Source organism: Sceloporus undulatus, chromosome 1 (assembly GCF_019175285.1).
Source record: "Sceloporus undulatus isolate JIND9_A2432 ecotype Alabama chromosome 1, SceUnd_v1.1, whole genome shotgun sequence".
Classification (NCBI taxonomy): Eukaryota; Metazoa; Chordata; class Lepidosauria; order Squamata; family Phrynosomatidae; genus Sceloporus; species Sceloporus undulatus.
Genome location: NC_056522.1, coordinates 146,228,534 through 146,253,612, shown reverse-complemented (window position 1 = coordinate 146,253,612; position 25,079 = coordinate 146,228,534). Strand labels below are relative to the sequence as shown.

The following is a 25,079-nucleotide window of genomic DNA, read 5'->3' as shown; positions in this document are numbered from 1 at the left end:
GTTCTATAGCGGCGTCACCATGGCGACAGTGACGTCCGCTCACCCTGGATCTAATTGGAGGAAACCCCGTGGCCCCAGCTTGCAGCAAAAGCGCCGGTCAACCGAGCTTGGAGCCTTCCTCCTTTGCTCCTTGTCTCCACGCGCGCAAGAGCCCTAGAGCCGCGGTGATTGGCCGGCTCTCAACCGGGAGGCGGAGCTAAGGCTGGGATAGTGCGCTCTGATTGGCTGAGGCGCTCGGCCGCCAAGGAGAGGGTTCTTTTTTCCGCTTTGTGCCAACGCCCTGTAGCAGCAACGCGCTCGCTCTCTCCCTCGCTCTCTCTCTCTCTGTGCGCTCAGACGGGAGCGGCCTTTCTGCGCCTCTTCCTCCTCCTCCTCTTCTCCCGCCCGCCCGCCCTCCCTCCTCCTCCTTCCTCCCTTCCTTCCTTCCTTCCTCCTTCCCTCCTGCTTCTCGGACAGGGCTCCCGGCGCAGCGGCAGGGCACTCGGCCCCGACAGGCAGCGGACTCCGGGTGAGGCACCAGCAACGCTCCTCGCCGCACGGCCTCCATTTTGTGGAAGAGCAGCAGCAGCAGCAGCAGCAGCGGGAGGAGGGTTGGGAATCTCCCAGCCAGGAGGGAGGAGGAGGAGGAGGAGGAGGCCGCCATTTCGTCCCTCGCAGGCCTCTCTCTGCCCCTCCTGGGCCCTCCTCTGGGGACAAAGGCAGGCCTTGGGTGGGGGGAGTCGCTCTCGGACTCCCTTGCCCCCTCCGCCTCCCTTCTCTCCTTCCTTCCTCCTTCATCTTCCTTTCCTTCCCTCTCCTTTCCCTCATTTTTCCTTCCTTACCTCCTCCTTTATCTCTCTCCTTCCTCTTTTCTTTCATTCTTTTCTTCTTCTTTCTTTCTTCATTATCCCCTTTCCTTGTTTCATTCCTTCTTTCCTTCCTTCATATCCCCCTCTTTTCTAACTTCCTTCTTTAACTCTTTCCTTCCTTTCTCCTCCTTTCTTCTTTACTTCCTCCCTCCTTCCTTCCTTCCTTTCCTAACTTCCCTTCCTTCTTTATCCTCCCTTCGTTCTTCCTTTCTTTTCCCTTCCTTTTCTCCTTCCTTCCATTCTTTCCTTTTTAACCTCTTTCCTTCCTTCCTTCATTTCTCCCTTCCTTCCTTGTTTCATTCTTTCCTCTTTTATCTCTTTGTTTTATTCATCCTTTCTTCTCTTTTCCCTTGTTTGTTCCCTCCTTTTCCCCATCCATCTTTTCCTTTTTTTCTTTCCTTCTTTTCTCACTCCTTTCTTCATTTTCCTTCCTTCTTTCCCACATTCTTTCATTCCCTCCCTCCTTCCCCTCATTCCTTTCATTCATTTCCTCCCTCTCTCCTTTCCTTCCTTGCCTTCTCTCCCTCCTTTCTCACTTTCCCTCCTTTCAGTGGAGGGAGACCCAACACCTTGGGCGCGCCACCACCCTCCTTCGGGATCCGCCTCCTCTCTCCCCCTCCTTCCTTCCCTCCCTCCCTCCTTCTCTCCTTCCTTCCTTCCCTCCCTCCTTCCTTCCTTCCCTCCTTCTCTCCTTCCCTCCCTCCCTCCCTCCCTCCTTCCTTCCTTCCCTCCCTCCTTCTCTCCCTCCTTCCTTCCTTCCCTCCCTCCTTCTCTCCTTCCTTCCTTCCTTCCTTCCTTCCCTTTCTCCTTCCCTCCCCCTCCCTCCTTCCTTCCTTCCTTCCCTCCCTCTCTCCTTCCCTCCTTCCTTCCTTCCGCCCTCTCTACTTCCCTCCCTCCCTCCTTCTCTCCTTCCTTCTCTCCTCCCTCCCTCCTTCTCTCCTTCCATCCTTCCTTCCTTCCCTCTCTCCTTCCTTCTCTCCTCCCTCCCTCCTTCTCTCCTTCCTTCCCTCCCTCCCTCCCTCCCTCTCCTTCTTTCCCTCCTCCCTCCCTCCCTCCCTTCCTCAGGCTCTCCACAGCCTTCCCTTGGAGCCCAGAAAGAGCCACCCATCTCTCCTTGGCTCCCCTGGCCCTGGTCTCCTCCTCTTCCTTGTGGAAGCCCTGGGCCGCCACCCTCCTCCTTGCTTTAGTCCAGAGAGTAGGTCCCTGGCCGCGGCACATGCCTGGCATTCCTATTACAAGCTAGCATTCAAAGACCCAGCCGCGCCAGTCTGGAAAATCAGGATGCAGAGGGATCTTTTGCAGCACCTTAGAGGCTCACTGAAAGACAGAGAGAAGCTGGAAGCAAGGGAGACTTCAGCCTCAGAGGCATTAAAAGCTGTTACAGATTTATTCCTCCAGAACCCTTTAAAAACAGATTAAGGATGGGGGGGGGGGGTTCCTCGGGGATTTGGTTTCTTCCAGTGACTTCTGATTTGTCCTCCAGATGCTGCTGAGCTGCATCTCCCATCCTTACTGTCATGTGTGCTGAGTAGGAACAATGGGAATTGCAGCTCAAAGAACATCTTGGGCACTCCTGAAGTAAGGATTTGCATACTTTGGTCTAAAACACACTGCAGGAACAATCATCCAGTTTGAGACCGCTTTAACTGCCCTGGCCCAGTGCTAGGGAATCCTGGAAAATGTAGTTTATTGTGGTGCCAGAGCTTTCTGACAGAGCAGGCTAAATGTCTTACAAAACTACAGTTCTCAGATTTCCTTAGCGTTGAACCAAGGTGGTTAAAGCAGTCTCAAAATGGATTATTTCTGCTGTGTGTTTTGGGCCTTAACTGGCCTGACCTGCATCCATAGTAGCTCTTCCAATTGCACTTGGTCCCTTTGAATGAGCACAGGTTTCTGAATGTCTCTTTTGTCGTTGCAGGTTTTGAGGTGCCTTCGCTTGACTGTGTGAAAGGCCCTTTCTTCTCTTCTTATCTAATCGGCCGCCTTGCTGCTTACACTGCTGCTGGCCAACATGGAAAAGACCGAGATGATCCAGAAGGCCAAGCTGGCTGAGCAGGCGGAGCGCTATGACGACATGGCTACCTGCATGAAGGCAGTCACAGAACAGGGCGCTGAGTTGTCCAATGAAGAACGCAACCTGCTCTCCGTAGCCTACAAGAATGTAGTAGGGGGGCGACGCTCTGCTTGGCGGGTGATCTCCAGCATCGAGCAGAAAACCGATGGCAATGATAAGAAGATGCAGCTTGTCAAGGACTACCGAGAGAAAGTGGAGTCTGAGCTAAAGTCCATCTGTACTACGGTTCTGGTAAGTTGGCTTCATCTTCTGTGTAAATAACTTATTCTCATGAGAGATGCAACTGAATGGAAAAATATTCCTTTAGTATCCATAATGGACAGTTGTATTGCATCGTAATGCCCTGTATAAAGAAACAATCTTGTCCTGAAAAGTAAGATTGTTAGGATGAAAACCTGAAAATACAGACTCATGCTGCTGTGGTTTCTAAAATTTGAAATCAGTTGAGTTCTCATCCACTGAGCAAATCTCTGCTATTGATGACTTTTCACCTAGTAACTTGTATATTATCTTAGTATAGTGTGTTCTGGACTGAGAAAGAATTGTAGTTCTACAGAATCATAGAGTTGTAAGAGACCTCAAGGACCATCAGGTCTAACATCCTGTCATGGTTTAAGATTAATCTATTATAAGTGATGGAGAACTGTCCGGGTGATAGTAGTAGTGGTGTCAGGAGGTGATAGTAGGGCACAGGATGCCAAATGTTCATGTTGCTTTGGGAAGATTCAACAAAACGTTTCTATTTGGGATTTATATAAACAGCGTACATGTTTTTACATGTTTCTGCGATATTTAAAGAGTGTGAGTATAGTCACTACTACTACTTTAGCATTCCAGAACAGCAGTCCCTTGCCATGTTTGTGTAGTGTATATGAGCCTTTCAGCCATTAGGTTAGAATAAGCAGAGTTCTGTGCATCTTTGTCCCATTGCTGCTTTGTTCTGTTTGCCTTCATGGTACCTAAATCTTAACTGGAATTGTGTTCTGCAAGTCATTTACCAGTGGAAGATAAATACTCTATTGGTACTTACGCCATGCGTAAAGAAAAAGTGCTTATAAGTGTACTCACAATGAATTTCCAAAGACAAACTGAATTTTGTGAGAAATGCCAGTGTAGATGTGATGTAAATCATTGCTTTTTATACTTATTGCTTGTTATAGAGGGAAGTTGGGGTTTTGTATTTCTGAAAATGGACTCACTTCACATAGCAAACCATATTAATAAGTTGAAGCAAATATTAAAGTTGATATATATCTTTTTCAGATACAGTAAAAAAATCATTAACATGTAGCTATTACATGTAGGTAACTACAATAGTTCTCTGGACCTGTTTTGGACCTTAGTCACCTTTATTATGGAGCTTCACAACTACCTGTATAGAAGCCTTTGTTTGCATCTGAGTTTTCTGATTTCAGACATGCCTCCTTTCATAAATCCAAGATTTTTCTCTGTAGCATTTCTGTAAGTGCATTGACATATCTTTCAGAATTGTGTGCCCCCAAAAACTAATTTGTCACTATTTCCACTCAGTTTTATTTATTTATTTTGTATGCTGCCTTTCTCCCAGAAGGCACCCAAGGTGGCTCACAGATAAAATGTTTTAAAAAAATTAAATATAGTTAAAATAATCTAAAAGCAGTATAAAGTTACATAAAAATATACATAAGTTAACAGTATGACTAAAACACACATGTGTCTATTTTAACTGGAATTTTTTTTAATTTGCAGCAAAAATCTCATTACTGCCAGGAGAGTTTAAATATTATTCAAGAATAGCTTTAATCTGGAAATATGGGTTTGAAGGAGTATCCTTGATACCCATATATGCAATAAACATACTTTGAATTCTTCTGATAGGGTGATACACAAGGAAAATCAAGTAAGCAGAGATTTTTCAGATATTGACTTCTGGTTGACATGAAACCTCAAGGCTTACTTCAGGTGCCTTCAAAACTTAGTTTCATATTTTATTTAAATTTGCTGAGAGAATATACTTGGCTTTAATATACTTTAACTAAGATAGAATCATAGAGCTGGAAGAGACCACAAGGGCCATCCAGTCCAACCCCCTGCCATGCCATCTCAATCAAAGCATCCCCGACAGATGGCCATCCAGCCTCTGCTTAAAGACCTCCAAGGAAGACTCTACTACACTCAGAGGGAGTATGTTCCACTGCCCTGCCTGTCAGGAAGTTCCTCCCATATTTGCCCAGAGGTACATAGATAGTATGCAGAGTTGTTATTTGGTCATTGTAATGTATGCAAGGTTTTCTTTCAACTAGCTTGTAGGGAACAATTTTGAAGTAATCAACAAAATGCATTCCTATTAAGTTTTACTTTAAATTGTTTAGTGATGTTCTTAGTCAAAGTCCTGCTTTTATGCATAATAGGCATGGCTGATACAGTATTGTTTTCAGCAGCATTAGTCCGTAGTCATTGAACCCCTGCGCCATTTATGTTTGCAGAGTGGATAAAAAAAGTAGTAAACAGTACAGTATATTAAAAATTAACTAGCACAACAATAAAAAAAACATTTCATTCAAATAGAAAATGTTTGATTTAACTGAGTTAAATGCTGATGCTAGCTATTCTTGAAAGCCTGGGAAGATACATGCTTTTTTCTGGTGTATAAACTAAACTAAACATAGGATGGCTAATGGAGTGCACCAGGGAATTCCAAAAGAAAATCAACATGTGCTTTATAGACTATAGCAAAGCCTTTGACTGCATAGATCATGAAAGGCTATGGAATGCCCTTAAAGACATAGGAGTGCCAACACATCTGATAGTCCTAATGAGGATTCTGTACTCCGGACAAGAGGCTACTGTCAGGACAGAACACAGAAAATCAGAATGGTTCCCAATTGGCAAAGGGGTAAGACAAGGCTGCATCCTTTCACCCTACCTGTTCGTTCAACTTCTATGCAGAACATATTATAAGAAAAGCAGGCTTGGACACAGAAGAAGGAGGAATGAAAAAAGGAGGAAGGGATATCAGCAATCTGCGTTATGCAGATGATGCCATAGCACTACCGGAATACCTCACAGACCTGGAACACCTACTAAGGAACATCAAGAAAGAAAGTCAAAAAAGCAGGCTTTGTGTTGAACAGAAAGAAAACAAAAAATAATGACCACAGAGGACCTTCACAAGTTCAACCTAGACAATGAAGAAATAGAAATAGTAAAAGAATTCCCATACCTGGGATCAAACATTGATAGAAATGGGGACTGCGGTCAGGAAATCAGAAGAAGATTAAGAATGGGGAAGGTGGCTATGAAAACTAGAAAAGATTCTAAAATGCAAAGATATACAACTGAGCACAAAATTTCAAATTATTCAAGCCATTGTATTCCCTATTACTATGTGTGGATGTGAGAGCTGGACAGTTAAGAAAGAAGATAGGAAGAAAATCCATTCATTTGAGATGTGGTGCTGGAGAAGAGTGCTGGGGATCTCATGGACAGCCAGGAGGACAAACAAATTGGTCCTAGAGCAGATCAAGCTGGAAACCTCCCTGGAAGCCAAGATGACCAAACTGAGGCTGTCGTACTTCAGACACGTCATGAGAAGGGAGGACTCATTGGAAAAGATGATAATGCTGGGAAAGGTGGAGGGAAGTAGAAAGAGAGGAAGGCCACATGCCAGATGGATGGACTCTCTTAAGGAGCTCACAGGTATGGAGTTGCAGGAATTAAACAGAGCAGTGGAGGACAGAGGGTCTTGGAGATGTCTCACCCCTAGGGTTGTCATGAATTGAGATCAACTCGTGGGCGGTTAACAAGCAAAAATAAAACTAAAGTAATGGGGATTCCAGATATGTTTTGGGTGTGCCAAAGGTGAAGAGCCATTACCAGAAAGACTGCTTCTCCAGTTGCTTGCCACCACGCTTCAGATAATGAGGCCATACAAGAGAGATCAGCCTTTGATGACCATTGCAATGGGCAGGTCAATTAATACAGGAGTTTAGTATATGAATTTGTTGAATTTCTTGTAAAGCTGGGTTGGGCAACTGGGGTCTTCCAATTGTTGTTGGACTGCAGTTCCTCATCATTGGCTAATTTAGCCACATCTTGAGGGCCTAGCCTTTAGGATCGGGTTTGGGCACTTTGTAGACAGGAGAGTTCTTTAGTGCAGTCACTAGCAGATTATTTGTCTGTTTGTTGTCAACAGACTAGCTGCAGTGTTCTGGATTAGCTGCAGTTTCCAAACTATTCTTAAAGGCTATAATAATAATAATAATAAATAAATAAATTTATTATTTTTATACGGCCCTTCCATAGATCAGGGCGGTTCACAGCAAATATCAATAAAACAATTAAGAATACATAAAAACACCCCTCTCTCACTGACCCCTCCCCCCGGGAAAAAGCCACCACAGCGGCAAGACAGTCCCCCCCAGTTCTGGGGGGCTTTTTCCCAGGGGAAATGGGGGGGGGGCAGCGGCAGAAGTAGTCCTCCACCAGCTCTCAGGCAGTCCCCGATGTTGCTGGGTCTGCCTGATGGCTCCCTCTGAGGCCGAGATGATAGTTGAAGAGGGAGGGGCCTCTTCCTTCAGGCAGTCCTCGATGTTGCTATCACAAGTGAATGTACTGAAGTAATCCTATCCCAAGTTATTAAGGTACAGATAGCTGTGGACAAGTTTAGTGCATCTTATCAGGGAAAGCTCTGGTGCTTGCTTGCTTCTTGAAAACAGTTCAGGTCAAAGTATTCATGAAATTCAGGCTGTGGCTTACTTAAACAGATATGCACATGAGAAAGCTCTCCATTCACAGAAATGTAATGGGTCTTGACTAGTGCCTGAAGATTTCAATATCGAGCAATCCACACTGGAATTTAGGGAGGTCATCCTGTGACATTTTTGGGGTCACCATTAGGTTTACAGGTGACTTGAAGGCACATGTATACACATACACTCGTATTAAGGCAGGTTAGTGCCTTCTATTTGATCTCACAGGGCTTCACGTGTCTCCAATTTTTTTAAAGTTCTAAATTAGACTTAAAACCCTTCCTCTCTTAGATATATGGTGAGCAATTGAACTGTTTTGGAGACCATCTGCCCTCTGATAGATCCATGAGAGGGCTTCTTCTTTTCAAGGAAGTGAATAGAACTCAATTACTTACTTATTTTATTTGTTACACTTATATGTCACCTCTCTCTCAAAATGGGGTTTAAAGTGGCTTACAATAGTTTAAAAACATCACAATGTGATGTTGGACAAGCTGCACTCTCAGAGCCTCTGAAGAAAGCAATGGCAAACACCCTCTGAACAAATCATGCCAAGAAATCCCCATGATAGATTTGCCTTAGGGTTGCCATAAGTTTGAAGGCACACAACAACAAATCTTATGATTTTTACTGTAGTCAGATTGCTCGGAGTGGTTTACAGGAATGTAAAACTGCAAGATAAATAACACGGAATAACATTAAAAATTAATATAGTGAAGTAATAAATCATAGTACAATTATAGTAAAAACAGACAGGTACAACAGATAGGTTTAAAAGATACTCCAGTACTGGAGTATGATTGGGGGTTTTGTGGGTGAAGCTAGTATGTTCATATACTGACATGAAATAATGACAGGTCCAGTGCTGGAAAGATTTTGCATTGATTTGGGAAAAGCACTGAAAAGGATTTGCTCATTTGACTGCTTCGTGTTGTTCTGTTCACATGACCTTCAAGAGGAACTTGAATCCACATGACCAGTAAGCTTTGGAACACAATCTTTACTAATAATGGGATAGCTTTTTCTGCTATTTATTCTTTATCTGTGTCTTAAGAAGAATCTGTTGTTCACCTCCCCACTTGTTTTCTCCAAACTGGGAGGCCCAAGTTTAAAATCCCAAAATTAGAAAAGTGCCATTTCAATAAAGTAAGTAAGTCCCTCTGACTTTCTTTAGATGAGACTTGTCTCTGATTCTCTTTGTTTTCATGACAATGTGTGTGTGTGGTGGTGGTGGGGGGTAGCAATTGAAGATGTAAAAATGACTGGGCTGGGCTGCATGTTCCCTATAGGTTGCATATAGTGAACTCTTGCTATAATGGTGATAAGCTGCTTCATTGCACATCATGGACTGAGCTAGAACAGGAAACTAAAGTGGAAGGAGAATATCTGTAGTACTGATTTCCCAGTGTCCTTGAAGATGCCTTCCCATCTAAAATACTGTATGTTGCAGAACTGGGCATGGCATAATTACCTTGCAATAAATGAAAAGAGGCTGGGCTCTAAAACACCCTTTGGGGAGGGCAGAGAGGAATGACCCTAAGGTGATGGGAGAGGGCAGAGAGAGAGGCAGGGATTCTGGGAAGCTGATGGGGGTATCTTGGGGGTGGTGAAAGGAATAGTATGTCTCCTAAGTATGATAGTATGGATGTGTATAATTTTATGCTAACATTGTGCGGTGAATTGGAAGAAATGATTTAGGGTTAATCTAGAACTTGACCACACACACACACACACCGGATTTATTACTAGAGATATGAAGGCATAGAAAAACAACTGGAAAAAATCACATCCTCCCATGTTCTCCCAAGGCTGTTTGGGGCATTGGGGAATGTTTTCCTTTAGAATGATAAATAAAATGTTTAAGAACAGGTGCTCATATATTTACTCCCCCAATTTCCCCCCTAAAATTATGTAACTGGAAGAATTTTAGGTAAGGCAGTGTACACCTTACCTTACCTGTTTATTGCAGTTCCTGGTCTTAGTATCCTTTTCTTTGGCGTTTTTATAGGAATTAATGAGTTGTATCTGCTTGGCACTGTGGAACACAACACAAAATAATTTTGTCTGTTTTACTAATGTTGATAATTTCTGTTGATCTTCCTGGTTTTTGTCTTGTCCTATCAAAAAACCAGAGGTTCCTTACAGTTCAGACTTGTAGCTTGCTTTGTAACAATTAATAAAAAGTAAATGCAAGTAGCATTATGATTATTGTCTCAAAACTAATGTTTATATACCAAAGATGACAATTTTATGCTAAACCAAGTTACATGTAACACATTTTATGTTTGTAAAGTAACATAATGTCTTTGAATCTGTAGAAGTGTTAATGCTGCATTTTTTTTAAAAAAAAATACTTTCTTAGAAGCATAGAATTGGAAGATACCTGAAGGGCCATCCACTCCAACCTCCTTCTGCCATGCAGGAATACACAATCAAAGCACCCCTCTGTGACAGATGACCATCCAGCCTCTGTTTAAAGCCTCCAAAGAAGGAGACTCCCACACTGAGAGACAGCTCTTACTGTCAGGAAGTTCCTTCTATTGTTGAAGTGGAACCTCTTTTCCTGTAGCTTTCATCCACTGTTCTGGGTCCTATTCTCTGGAGCAGCAGAACACAAGGTCACTCCATCCTTAATATGACATCCCTTCAAATATTTAAACAGGGTATAATGTCACCCCCTAACTTCCTCTCCAGGCTGAACATACTCAGCTCCTCACAGAGCATGTTTTCCAGACCTTTTTTCTCCAAGGAACCTTCAGAGAAAAATGTGGGTTATACCCATGGTGTCAACATTTCTGGGTTTTTTCCCCCTTTTACCCACAATGTCTCCCAAGAGTTCCAGAAACCTTTGGGTGAGGGTAGGAGATGTCAGCTCATGCTCTTATTTGCATCATTACAGTGGACAAAGTTTATAAGAGGAAGTAAAAAAGGGAAAGATTATCACCTGATAAGAGCAGTTTCATATTCATAGTGACTGTTAATGTTGTGTATGGCTTGGGAATGACAAAGGAACTGAGTATGAAGGCTTGATACTACTTGTTCTTAAGTTAAACATATGAGATGCAAATGGTTACTGCTCTTCTAGCTTGTTTTTCAATGTAAGGTTCTTAGGTAGGTCCCCTTTCATGTCATATCCCCAAAATATTTCTCATGGACTTTTGCTCTGGGTCCAATTTGTTTTTTAGACAAACAATAAGGCAAAGCCAGCCTCCATATTTCCTGCTTTGTTCTCAATGCTACTCTATTCTCATCGTACTTGGTTATTTTTCTAGGAAAATATGATGAGTAATCTGGTGGAGGGTTGCATGAGGACATCCTGGAATCCAAATTTTCCAGCAGTTTAGGAATAGAAAAGTAGTTGGATTTGGAAATAAAATTACTTAAGACTTTGTATGATGTACAAGTAATATGTACTGAAGACTTAAAAATATATGTTAGGACTAGAGTTTGGAAAAGTTGAGTTTTTAAGTACAACTCCCAGAATCCCTGGATTTTGTGAGTTGTAACTTTGCCCCTACTATAATATTGAGTGCCCTTGCTACTTCATTGACTAGCAAAACCAGAATAATAACAGGACTGCTTAAAGTCTGTTGCAGGGCTTACTTTTTAGTGCAGATAGGGGTGGAATAATTATGTCTTCTATCTGAAAATATGGAACTAATTCATAAGGCATATTTTTGAGGATATTTACTCTGAAATGTTTCCAAATGTGGATATTTGATACAGACTGCTTAACCCTGTAAAATAAAGAGCAAGATGGGCTATCAAAGATCTTGAGATTAAAATGATGCACTAAAGCAAAATAGAGCCAGCTACTATAGTGGTTTAAGCATTGGACTAGGACTCTGGAGACCACAGTTCAAATCTCTGGTTGACTATGGAAACTGACTTGGGCAAGTAACGCTCTCAGCCTCAGAAGAAGGCAGCCCCCGCTGAACAAATCTTGCTAAGAAAATCCCATGATAGGTTTGCCTTAGGCGTCATCATAAGTTGGAAACTACAGTGCACAACAGAAAAAGGAAAATGGATAGGAGTTTTCTGATATGATGTCTATATTGTTTGACAAACCTGGATGGCTTCAGAATCCATGCATTCCATGCACTATGTCTTACAGTGAGCCCTCTGTATCTGCAGATTCAGCCATCCATGGTTTCAGAATACTGTACTTAAAACAAATATAAATTCCAAAAGCATAACTTGATTTTGCCATTTTATATAAGGGACACCATTTTACTATGCCACTGTATTTAATGGGACTTGAGTATCCATGGATTTTGGTATCCAAGGGGGGTTCTGGAATCAAACCCAGTAAATACCAAGGGTCTGCTATATTTGGAAAAGCCACAGTGAGCATGCATATTTTTTTGCATTTGGCTTTACTACACATGTACTCTAGAGTTAAATCCAGGGTTAGGCAACTGTGTGGAGGGCAGGGCCCAATTTTCCACAGCCTCCACATAGATTACCCCCCCTCCCCCCCCACAAGCCCAAATATCTCAATTTTCCTTTGCAGTCCATCCTATAATATGGTAACATAACTCTTTGAACACATTCACTTAATGGTGGGGGGTGGTTCTGCGCAGTTTTCAGGTGATAATGTTTGAAAAATCATACTTGTTTTTTTAAAAAGTATTGGCAGACTGGCGGGGCTTTAGGGGGATTGCTTGAAAGATCTCAGGATGAGTTTGTCAATCAATCAGGCACGCCCATTACTGTGTGTTGTCTATGTGCCACAAGGTCAACTTATGGAGACCCCATGATTTTCATAGTGGTTTTTTGGGAAAGGAATACTGAATGGTTTTGCCAGTTTCTTCTTCCAAAATATAGACTGCCGTACCTGGTATTCATTGGCAGTTTTTAATCTAAGACCAGGGCAACTGCTGCTTACCTTCCAAGATCAGATAGGTCCAAACCAGTTTGAGACTGCTTTAACTGCCCTGGTTCAGTGCTAGGGAATTCTGGGAACTAGTTTTGTGAGACATTTAGCCTTCTCTGTCAGAAAGTGCTCTGGTTCCACATTAAACTACAATTCCCAGGATTCCCTAGCACTGAGCCAGGGCAGTTAAAGTAGTCTCAAAGTGGATTGTTGCTGCAGTGTGGTTTGGATCTTGGTTAACAACTAGTACAACGGAGAAAATAATCTTGTTCCTATTCTTCCATAGTGCCAAGCAGCTGTAAAGCACTCATTCCTATCCTTTCGCTCAGTCAGTCTGAAAGGTGCTGCAAGGTCATTTTGCTTCCTGTTAACATAGTTTTTAGAAAAAATGTTGGAGGAGTAAATATATGAACACCTGTTTTCAAACAGCTTTGGGAGAACATGGACGAGCATTGTGAACCTTTCCAGTTGTATTTCCATACCTTCATATCTCTAAGGGGCAATGACATTTTCTGGGTTATCCCCAAATCATTTTTGATCTCCTTCCCCCAAATTTTCCAAGGGGGAAAAAGCCATTTTTGGGTATAATATAGGGGCCATATTTCTGGATGATTTTCAGTGGGGTTTTTTGGCCTTCACATCTCTGCCTTTGCTGGCCTTCTAGCCTTGATATCTTTAATTATGCCGCATAGTTTTGTACCAGCATGTTGTTGGCTATATATAAGAGGTGTTGGTATGAATTTGAAAAACTAAGGGGCTAAACAGACTGGCTTGAAGAGCCGGCATGGGGGCATGGCATTTCAATGACACATGCCAACGTCACACCGCCTCCCAGATTTTTATAGCAGGTGTCGTTACGGTGCTCCTTTGGCACTGCATTTTATACACCGCTCACCGAAAGGAGCATCAAAAAGTGCTGCCACAGCAGTAAATGTACCTTTTTGCTGGCTCTAAAAGGAGTGGCATTTTGCTGCCTCCTTTTGAGGTGGCAGATCACCGGATCAGGGCCATGGCGTGTGGTTGCTGCAGTCCTGATCTGGTGTTGAAACAGGTGGCATGCCTCCACTCTGTCGGGGTCGTCTCTTTTGTCCCTAAATGTTTTTTACATTCACTTGAATCTTGACTACCCTGCTAAGCAGTTTGCTTGTTTCATCAGATGAACATGATTCCAAGGGTGGGCAAAGTGCGGCCAGTGGGCTCCATGAGGTCCCCCAGGCCGTTTTTTGGCTTGCAGAGGTGTCAGATATTTTGCTCCAAAGTGACTTCTATAGGGTATGGAAGGCAATTCTTCCATGTTTGGAGCCTCTAGAGCTCTGAGGGGAGAACCAAAATTGTCCCAAAATGCCCTCTAAGAGCCCAGGAAGGCCCAAAACATGGTAAAATGCCCCTATGTCTGCTAGAGGCAATACATTTTTTTTTGTAATGCTCTAATGTGGCAGTACTACTGAGTAATAGATCCATCAGTACATTAGTTAGAAAATGGCCAAATCTCATTAGTTCTCTTGTAGAATGAAAGAAGAGGGTATTAGGCAGTATTACATGTAGCCACCATCTAGGTTGTTACAAATTCATATATTTCAGTTTGGTGATGCATACTACTCTGTTTTTGAGGAAGGGGACGTTCTGAGCTTAATGTAAATGGCATCATCCTCAAAGCACAGGTGGAAAAGACCTGCACAGGATAGGGTGACTTGCAGGTGGTGGACGGGTGAAATGGGATGCAAAGGCCACACTGCTACTCTGATTGTAAGACATAAAGCTGAATATGTAATAACACAGAACAGTGCTTATGTATGCGTTACATGGCTGTAGGTCTGCTTAAGCTGTAGATCATGCTTCTGATCTCATGCAGAAAGTAACACTCATTTTGTTGTAGCTAAGACTTACGTTAAGCCTACACTGAGACACTTTTGTTCAAATGTCTTAGGCGCCTCATGTCCTCAGCATTTTTTTAAAACTTCAAGCTAAATTTGGTCGAACCAAGATGTATTCAAAGTAAAAATGTATTTCACGTTGAATAATATGAAGCACTTTTCCTTGAAATTAGGCAGTGGGTGGAACTGTAGCATTACTAAGCAGTAGATCACATTTAATGATGATGTCGTTGTACATTTCAGTAAGAAGGCTGTTTTGGTTGGATCAGGAGTTTCTTTTTGCAAATGAAAGAGCTGCTTCCACTCCAAATAGATTGTGATTAGTGGAGACCCCTGCTGGAAGCAGGTGGAAGGACAGATAACAGCAAAGGGGATAGCACATTTGTCAAGGCACCCCCCCACCCACCCCCCCCCCGGTTTGTGGGCATCCTGTTCACAGTTTTGAGTTTCCGCAGATGGGAAGCCAGGAGTGACAAATGGCTCGTGCGCACCGATGGCACAGGAGCATGTGGCCATTATACTGAATGGGGCTTGAGTATCCATGATTTTTCTATTTCACGGGAGGACGGTCTGGAACAGATTCCTCATTAACTGGGAGGGACGGCTGTATATTAAGCATCAGAAAAAAATGAAGAGAAGATTTCCACTTTCTTGAGGTATCTGTCAACGGGACAGTCGACCCTTCCCATTTGTGGATTTGATTATTCAGGGATTTGATTAAAATGTTCTCACCAGGAATCTCTAGTTCATTTGGAGTCACTCTGCTGAAAGTTGAGCGTAGAGTCACCCTGAGATTCCTAGATTGCATCCACACTGCCAAAACAATCCAGTTTGAGCCTGCTCTAACTTCTGTTGCTCAAGGCGATGGATCTCTGGGAATGGTAGTTTGTTGAGGCACCAGAGCTGTTGAGACAGTTTTGTTCTGGTGCGTCAACAGACTGCAGTTCCTGGAATCCATCGCTTTGAGCCTTGGCAGTTAAAGCGGGCTCAAACTGGATTATTTCTGCAGTGCAGATGGAACCCTACAGGAAACACTTCTCTAGGCATTTGTAGGTCCTGCAGCATGATTTTATGGTCCATCTCTGGCAAATGTGGACCATAGAATTACACTGGAGGATCTAGAGATTCCTAGAGAAGTATTCTCGCAGGTTAAAAAAACTTTTTAAAAAATCTTTTTCCACTTTCATGGGAGTCCTGGACCCACTGTATTAGCAAAACATCAAACATAAGATTCTAGTGTTTATTCAGAAGTTGAAGTGACTTACTGTATATACTCATGTATAAGTCTAGAAATCTAGGTTTAAAATGTCCCCAAAAAACCTTATCCATGTGTCAATGTAAGTACACTTTAACTCTTGTTTAAAAAGGGAACCATCCCCTGATGAAACTCTTTGAAGTTCTTTGGCATTGTTTTCCTTTGCTTTATCCTTTAGATACTTTGTTATATGCCCCAAAGTTTTACCCTCGACTTATTCATTGGTCATATCAAAATCCATAACTTTGGCCCCAAAACCTGCCCTTGACTTATACATGACGTTGACTTAATTGAGTATATACGGTACATCTTGCGGCTGAACTGGATTATTCTTCATTGTAGTGGCACTAAATGGCATGTAAGCTTGCTTGTGGTGGTGGGAAAGGGCAAAGAGGTGGGAACATATCATAGAGAGGCAGCCATCTTTTTGCATTGGAATTGGGGAGGATGGTTGCCCGGCAGAGCCTCTGGATAAGGCTCATTGTTCAGCTGTGGCTATTCAAATAGCTTATTGGTGAAGTTTGCATAGTTCTAAAGCTGTATCAATATTTCTTTTCCAGTGTTCCAGTTAGGTAAAAGTTGGTGTGTCAAACGAAGTGTTCTTTAAAAGAGTGAAATTAAGTGATAAAAAAATGGGTAACATGAAGATATAATGGAAAATAACCAAGGTGTGATCAAATTAAAAACACAGGAACAGCTATTGGCAATGGATTATAATTGTACTTGGTTTACTTATCAACAAATTAGAGAAAGATTTATTACAGATATAGAAGGTACCGGTATTGGACATGTAAATTTCTGTTTGGAAAATATAGTTAAATCAGAAGATAATCATAACATAAGTAAATAGTACAAAGCACTATTGAAACTAGAAATGGAAGAAGAACTGATAAAACCCCAAATGGTAAAATGGGTCCAGAACATTGAAAAGAATATAAATTTGGAACAGTGGGAAAAAACCTGGACAAAAAGAATAAAACACACTTTGAGTTACAACATTAGAGAGAACATTTATAAAATGCAGTATAGATGGTACTTAACACCATAAAAATTAGCGAAGATTGAAAAAAATATAAATAATACATGTTGGAAATGTGAAAAAGAAATGGGCATATTTTACCATCTGTGATGGGAATGTAGAAACACAAAACAATATTGGAGCAAGATTCACAAAACGATAGAAATATTGAACATACAACTAGAAAAAGATCCTAAAAGATAGCTTTTTGTGGGTTTTTGGAGCTATGTGGCCATGTTCTAGAAGAGTTTCTTCATGACATTTCGCCAGCATCTGTGGCTGACATCTTCAGACAGATGGAAGGAGTAGTTAGCTGCAGAAGTGGTGGATCTTAGACAGGTCACCTGGTTTCATTTTGATCTAGCACTGATTCTCTAGATCCAGAAATCTGGGTATTTTTGCTTCCTCCTGACTATCATGGAAAAGCAAGAGATGGATGTACTTTTGTTAAAATTGGATAATGGTTGTCATAAAAATCTATGAGGAGTTTGTGTTATGACCTTTACAGTTGGGTTTTTAAAAAAGAGAAACTGACAAACTTTATTTCCTGGCAAAATTGGATTATATTTGTAGTGAGAGTTGCCACTTTTGAGGGTTTAGGGACCTGCCAAGTTTCAGAACAAGTGCAGATGGGCAGATGTAATTTGTTTTTTAAAAAATAGGACATATTTAAGGTTTATGGGGTTATTTATGAATGAAGCCCTCTTCATGGTTCTTTGTATTAACTGGCACCAAAGCCACTAGTCAAACTGCAGTTGGTATCAGATTTTGGACATACATTTTATCTCTTAGAATCAAATTGCTGACATATCTTTAGATTCAGTTTAGCTCCATGGTATTTCAGACAAAACCTTGCTTTTAATCTAGGCAGTGGAGTTGTCCAGATTAGCACACTTGAGTTCTGTATTTGCCATTTGTCCAAATCTGAAATAAGCCTCTAGTGGATGTAGCTTTGGTAGCAAGCAGACTATTTATGATGTGAAGTCAAAGGCTTTCACAGCCAGCATCCATAGTTTTTTGTGGGTTTTTGGGGCTATGTGGCCGTGTTCTGGAAGAATTTATTCCTGACATTTTACCTGCACCTGTGGCTGGCATCTTCAGATGCAGGTGAAATGCCAGGAATAAATCCTTCCAGAACATGGCCACATAGCCTCCAAAACCCACAAAAAACTATTTATGGTGTTCAAAAGGTTATTGTGTCAATGTCATATGCAATACTTCGTATAATCTGATTTGAGATGGGTTTGTTACAGAGTAAGAAGAATGATCAACTAGACTAGCTATACTGTCAGTCTTGGAGACAGTTGGATTGTATAATACAAGCATGCTTTCCTTGGGAATTTTTCTCTGGCTTGAAACCATCATTTTCTGAAATAGCAGTGTAAGAATCCTGAAAACATTCTGAATTTTCATCAGCACATTGGGAAAAATTTGTGTCACAGTTCAATTGGCTTCAGACTCAAAAGGAATTTAGCCACAGTTTTTCTTCCCTGTCAGTTACATTAGCATGGTCTCCTACGTACAAACATATTTTATTTGGACAGTGCCCAGCAAGATTTAGCATGGTCTCAAGACTGAGGCATTGCCATTGTTTTATTGAATTATTCCTTTGTCTCATTAAGCTGTCTTTATGTGCCCACCTATAGGATAATATCCCATATTGTCAAAATAAAGAAAAGCACTATGTATTATTGTGAGTACAGTATACAACAATTGCAGCAATTGGTTTTTTTAAAAAATATACCTAGCTAATAAGTCATATAAATGAACATTTTCATTCTGCCTTTTTTTCTATAGGAGCTGCTGGACAAATACTTAATAGCTAATGCAACTAATCCAGAGAGCAAGGTCTTCTACCTGAAGATGAAGGGAGACTACTTCCGATACCTTGCAGAAGTTGCAAGTGGAGATGACAGAAAACGTGAGTACTGCATTCATTTAAGCTATTGTAATAACTTGAAAGATTGTGCTTCTCAAGTTATTTGGTGTGGGCCATTGATAGCTGTTTTTTCCCAATTGTGGCAGAGACTGGCACCATTGACTCCAGTTATTGCTTTTTTCCCTGGAAATCTGCCATGGATCAAGAGGCCAATGGTTCCAGGACCAGCGCCTGTCCATAGGCCACCATTCTGAAAGGGGGGGAAAAACCACATCTACATCCTGTGTGTGAAGGTTCCTCAGTTTGTTTACCTTACCAGTATTTGCTCTTCCTTCACAGAAACAATAGAAAATTCACAGGCTGCTTACCAGGAGGCATTTGATATCAGCAAGAAAGAGATGCAGCCCACACATCCAATTCGTCTGGGCCTAGCGCTTAATTTCTCTGTGTTTTACTATGAGATCCTTAACAACCCAGAGCTGGCCTGCACATTGGCAAAGACAGTAAGTTATTTAATGGTTGTGGTAATAATAGCATGAATAATAAAATGGGTATCTTCTTGGATTCTGAATTTAAAGAATATGTGCAGATGTCTTCAAATGTTCAGGAGATTCATAGCATACTGTGTCTTTTGCGTGCTTTTTATGGAATACTGTTTACTAAAGTATGTTCTGCTTTTAATAGTAACATTTCCCAATGGAAAAGGGAGGAACATCCTTTGAATAGGTTACTCCTCCCATTTGCTCAAATAAGCAGGGTTGGAAAAATAGAACTTTCTAGCATCCCCACCACTGGGAGCAGCCCCCAGAAAGATGGGCCTCATTCCTTCCTCCCACTATGATCGGACCTGCCTTTCCTTGACACTCATCACTCCAGACCTTCAATTCTTTCTATAAATGTTCCTTAAATCCCTTGTTTCTCTTCTCCTCACATCCCTTCTACCTTAAAATAACTGACCCACATCAGGCCAGTAACTGCTGGACACTCTCACACACAGCTACTAAACCAAATTTCCCTGCAGTACCCATAGCTTCTTCATTCCTTCCCCAAAGTCCAGGAATTCTCAAAAGCGTTGCCTATTCCTGGAAACTATTGACTATCTGGTGCAAATTGGAGCAATATAAAAGATACCATTTTCACAAAGGTAGCTACTCCATCTTTATAGTGCCAAAGAAAAATGGCACATGGAGGGCTATATAGAATCTCTTTGTGTGTGGCTCAGTTCATCACAAAGTGCTGCTTCCAGATGGAAAGCATCCTTCAAGCCCTTCAAGCAGGAGATTCTGTGGTCCTTAACTATCTCCATGTCAGTGACTGTTCCTTTGATTTACATTTGGGGGTTCCTGTTATCAATACAAGGCCCTGTTTTTCAGCCCCAGTGCTGTTCACCAAAATCATGGTGGCTCTGATAGTACTAGTACATGGGAGAAGGTCCCAACTCAATATTTACCTGTTCCTCAATACCTGTGTATCCACCCTGTTCCTTCCAACAGGGTCTCATAGATCTCCAAGAGGTGCTGTGCTCACTGGCAACCAATGGTTTTATGGTAAATTATGGGAAAAGCCACTTCAGCCCAGCACTTACCTCTGTGATTATCAGCACCCAGTCAGGTACAATCACACTCCCCCAGGAAAGAATTCAGGCCACCAGGAACACTATTTCCACAGCCACAGCTTATCCCCAGGCTGATGTGACCCTTCTGACCCATTTCCAGGGCCTCATAATCTCTACCATAGAACGTCTGTCCTGGGCTCACCTTCACATCCGACCTTTTCAGTGGCTACTCCTCTCACACCAGTCTACCATCGCAGTCAGAATGCATTGCAAGATAAGAATTCCCCCATCAGTCCACCATTCCTTTGAATGGCGAATTTCCCCCACCATTCAAGGAAAACCCATCTGAGAGATGACCAAGGTGCAGATCACCACAGATACGAACCAGCCTATGAAGCCCCCCGCCCCCCTTCAACTAGGTGTACCACACCTAGTGCAGGCCAGATGGAGCCGGGAGGAACTCAGACACAACATCAACTGGCTGGGAATCAGGGCAGCCAGATTAGCCTAACTGCCTTTGCCAACAGTTAGGGAAAAGCAGCCCTAGTCAGACAATCCCAGTCCTTCATGAGGGAGGTCCAGAGCCTCATTTTCTCTCCATATGAAGCAGAGCATCACTAAGGTACAGTGAGCTCTCGGGTAGATTGGCTCAGCTGGACAGATGTAGACCAGGGGGTGCCAGCATCACTCACCCTTATTTAGGGAGTGTGGGTACATCCAAAAAATGGTACTGTTCCACTGGGAAAATAAACATTTTTCTTATCTGAAATATGTTCATTTCCAGGGGAGAAGGGATGAATGTCCTGCCCACCCTTGAGCATCTTGGCATTTTCTCTGTTTTCCCCTGTATCTGTAGGTCAGTTATCCTTCACCTTCAATAATGAGAACGAAAAAAGGGAACAAGGGAAGTACTTTGTTTCTCAGCCTAGCTGCTCAGATATAACATCTGGACTTTCTGGGGGTTGACCCCTTGGTGGTAATATCAGAAAGATCTATTTGTTTCCTGCTTGTTTGAGTGAGTGCGAGGAACAACCTATCCAAAGGATGTTCATCCTTTCTCCCTGGAAATGAATGTAAGACCAGTGTTGTTGTTTTTTAGAACATCCGGGCAGCAACTACTAAAGGTGCCGGGGGCCAGACTCTCCTCCGTCACTAGGCGGACTTTCTCCATCGCTGCCCCGGCCCTATGGAACACGCTGCCCGTCGAGCTCCGCTCAACTACCTCCCTGGCCCAATTTAAGAAGGACCTGAAGACCTTCTTATTCCAGCAAGCATTCCCCCCATAAAAATTCCTAAGGGCCTCGCTCCTCTTCCGTGGCCATGAGGATGGGCTAATGGGGTTTTAGCTGTTTTATTTTTTACTGTGTGGTTTTGTTTTTAATTCATTGAATGTATATGTATAATGTGTGTAAACCGCCCTGATATAAGGAAGGTGCGGTATACAAATAAAACTTTTATTTATTATTTATTGTTTTAAAGAACATGTGGTTACTCTCAAAACATCTTTATGAGAATAACTCAGTAGGTTAGTTCTTCTGTTTCTTTTGGGCTGCAATCATTGGGAAAAAGTACCATTAGTCACAGTTAAACTTGTTGAGTGAATATGATTTAGGACTGGCATGATTTAATGTGTTCTATAAATGAAAACCTTACATCCTCTTATACTTTGTCCACAAAGTTCGATTTTCACATATAACCAGAAGCCAGAATTGTTTCTTCTCAATGTAAATTGAGCTTGTTGGGGGCAATGGGCTTACATATTGTCAACCAGTGGTGTCCTAGTTCACTGATAAGCGGTATAGAAATGAACTTGCTATTGCTATAAATATGTACCAGGAAATGTTTGTAGTGAGTAAATGGCAACTTCTCTTTTTCCCTGAAATGTCTTACTTAGTAGGCTTTGTACTGGGAAACATGCCAATAATTTGCTTTGCTCAGTACCCATTTCTTAAAGCAATTTATATGAAAAAGAAGCTTAAACTTATGAAGGAATATCTCATTTTGATGTGTTCTATAGGCTTTTGATGAAGCCATCGCAGAACTCGATACACTGAATGAAGACTCATACAAAGACAGCACTCTCATCATGCAATTGCTTAGAGACAACCTCACAGTAAGATGTGCCATTTGATATTTGTATGGTAACTGGGACTCTGGTTTTTAGCTGAGCTGGTTCAGGAGGGATACTCTTAAAGGAAACAATTGGGGCTGCTATAGGAATGAAAGTAAACATGATCAGATATTTATCAAATAATCATTACAGCAGTTAATTTGACATCAATTATTGGCAGAACAAATTTTCAACTTTTAAGGACATTTCTTAAGATTAAAATTTTGAGATAGACGAGGGCTTGATTATGCAGGTAAAACCAGCAGTTCATTAAGGCCACGGCCCATGGCATTTGCTTAAAAGAAAACTGGAATGTTTGCAGTTGCGAATGAGCTGTTATTTCTTAATTTGACTGTTTTTGTTTCTAGTTATGGACATCGGACAGCGCAGGAGAAGAATGTGATGCCGCAGAAGGTGCAGAAAACTAAACTGCATATGGAGTGTCATCCCCCTTCTCAAGAAACCTTTTTACACGTCTCATTCCTTATAGCTCCACTTGGATTTCCTATAGCAAAGAGAAAACCCATCCATGTGTATGGAAATCAATTTATAGTCTTTTCACACTGCAGCTTTGGGAAAACTCCATTCCTTGATTTGTGTTTGTCCTGGCCTTCCTGGTGTGCGGTTACTGCTGTAGAAAAGTATTAATACTGGCTTAATTTCATATAAACATAAGTAACTTCCAAACACTTATGTAGTGGACTAAAGTTATCTGGTATTTAAAAAGAAATTTGAACCAGTTCCTACAAGCAACTGTTTTTGTATTACCGTAAAGACATGAAAATATAGTTAATGCAACTAAAGAGTGTTCAACACAGCTCAATTCTGTACATTCCCTTTTTATTCTTCAGGGGTTATTTGATGATTTGACTTTCACATGCTATTGTGTATTCCTTCCTGTAGGATCTAGGAGAATTGGGCCAAATAGGAAGTATGACAGATGCTTCTTACATGTGTGTACAGCAGGACCTACTGAGTGTTTAAATACAGGGACTCTTTTTACGCTTCAGTTGCTGCTGTTCAACTGCTATCCCTTCCCAATAAAAAATCACATACACTCCTGCCTTTGTAGTTCTGGTATTCACTTCATTATTTACTAGAAGCAGCATGTTACTGCCAGAATACAGGGAGTGCCTTTTTGGCAGACTAAATTGCATGTCATTTCTTAACACTGGAATGGGGGAAAAGAGGTCACATGTCCAAGTATAAAACTTTTCCATGCAGATTTGTGCACATGTATGAAGGTGTCAAGTTCGTCCAGTGATTTGTTCCGTAGATAGATGGACCACTATTGTGTGTTGCTAATCATTGATTGTAGTCCCAAAAAAGCCTTGTGAAAATGTTAATGCCCTATGTAACAAAATAACATTAAATAAAATTACATTTTATAAACCACTAAACTGTTGCTTTGTAACATTTGCATGCAGCTTCCTCTAGGAATGTCTTCTGTCTAAATAGTTTTATTCTAATAGACCAACATTCACATTCATTAGGTGATCCAGGTATGTGCTGCTGTGATACACTGCATGAAATTACTGTTGGAGTATACCTGGAATCTTAACATACTACACATATCCTGATTAATTTATTGCAACACTACTGTGCACATATGTACACAAGATGTTTATTACCTCAGTGGCAGAATAAGCAAATGACTGAAATTAGTATTGTTGCTTATTTCTTTTTCTTCTCCAGCACCATGATGTTGCTGAACTGTCATCTACAGCAAGGAGTGTGCATATGAGTGGCTGCTTTTTTAATGCTGATCGTTTCTTCTTCTGTTTAGGATTATTAGCAGTGAGGACAGGCATGGAAAGGAGCAGTCTGCATTTGAGATCAGGATAGTTTGGGAGATGGAAAAAAATTCTTTAGAAATCAGTATTCCTCATCCTAGACTCTGAAAAAGGATTGTATAAGTAGGTGGTACAAGCAGAAATTGTACATAAGTACAATATTGTGTAGTTCAAATGAGGGGAAAAAATGGGAGGTGTCTCAAGAAACCTGGATGGATGACTAAGGAACTTTCAACTGAGCTAAGTTTTAAACAGAACATGCATAAGAAATAGAAAAGGGGGGAAATCACGTAGGGGTAAAGTCAGAAAAGCTAAAGCACAGAATGAACTCAGGCTTGCTGGAGAAGAACAACAACAAGAGCTTTTTTGGATATGTCTGCAGCAAAAGGAAGAAGGAAATGGTAGGGGCACTGCGTGGAGGAGACAGCAAAATGCTAACAGAAGACAGAAAAGGCAGAATTAACACCTTTGCCTCAGTTGTTTCAGAAAAGGAAAAGGGTGCTCAGCCTGAGGATAATGGAACAGACGACAGGATAGGGGAATTTCAATACAGAATAGGTAAGGCGATAGTACAGGAATACCTGGTTAAATGAATTTAATTCTCCAGGACCAGATGAACTACATCCAAGGGTATTAAAAGAACTGGCAAATGTAATATCGGAGCAATAATCTTTGAGAACAGGAGAAGTCCCAGCAGACCGGAGGAGGGCAAACGTTCCCATCTTCAAAAAGGGGAAAAAAGAGGATCCAAACAATTATCGTCCAGTTAGTCTGACATCTATACCAGGAAAGATTATAGAGCAGACCATTAAACAAAGAGTCTGTGAACATTTAGAAGGCAATGCCATAATCACAAAAAGTCACCATGGGTTTCAGAGAAAGAAGTCATGCCAGACAAATCTTATCTCTTTGATAAAATTACCAGCTTGTTGGAGATGAAGGGAATGCTATGGATATAGTATATCTTGATTTCACTAAGGCCTTTAACAAGGTTTCCCATGACATTCATGCAAACAAGCTTGTAAAATGTGGGCTAGACAAAGTAACTGTTACAGGGATTTGTAATT

The 25,079-nt window shown here is 41.6% G+C and overlaps 1 protein-coding gene across 1 annotated transcript; it reads left to right on the top strand.

Moving 5' to 3' along the window:
• Positions 1-353: 353 nt before the first annotated feature.
• YWHAQ (tyrosine 3-monooxygenase/tryptophan 5-monooxygenase activation protein theta) lies at positions 354-23,614 on the top strand. The gene is made up of 6 exons (XM_042461999.1): positions 354-508; positions 2,767-3,153; positions 18,473-18,596; positions 18,894-19,057; positions 22,127-22,222; positions 22,588-23,614. Exons 2-6 carry the CDS (start codon positions 2,860-2,862, stop codon positions 22,645-22,647), a joined length of 738 nt encoding a protein of 245 aa, XP_042317933.1. The 5' UTR covers positions 354-508; positions 2,767-2,859; the 3' UTR covers positions 22,648-23,614.
• The last annotated feature ends 1,465 nt before the right edge of the window (positions 23,615-25,079 follow it).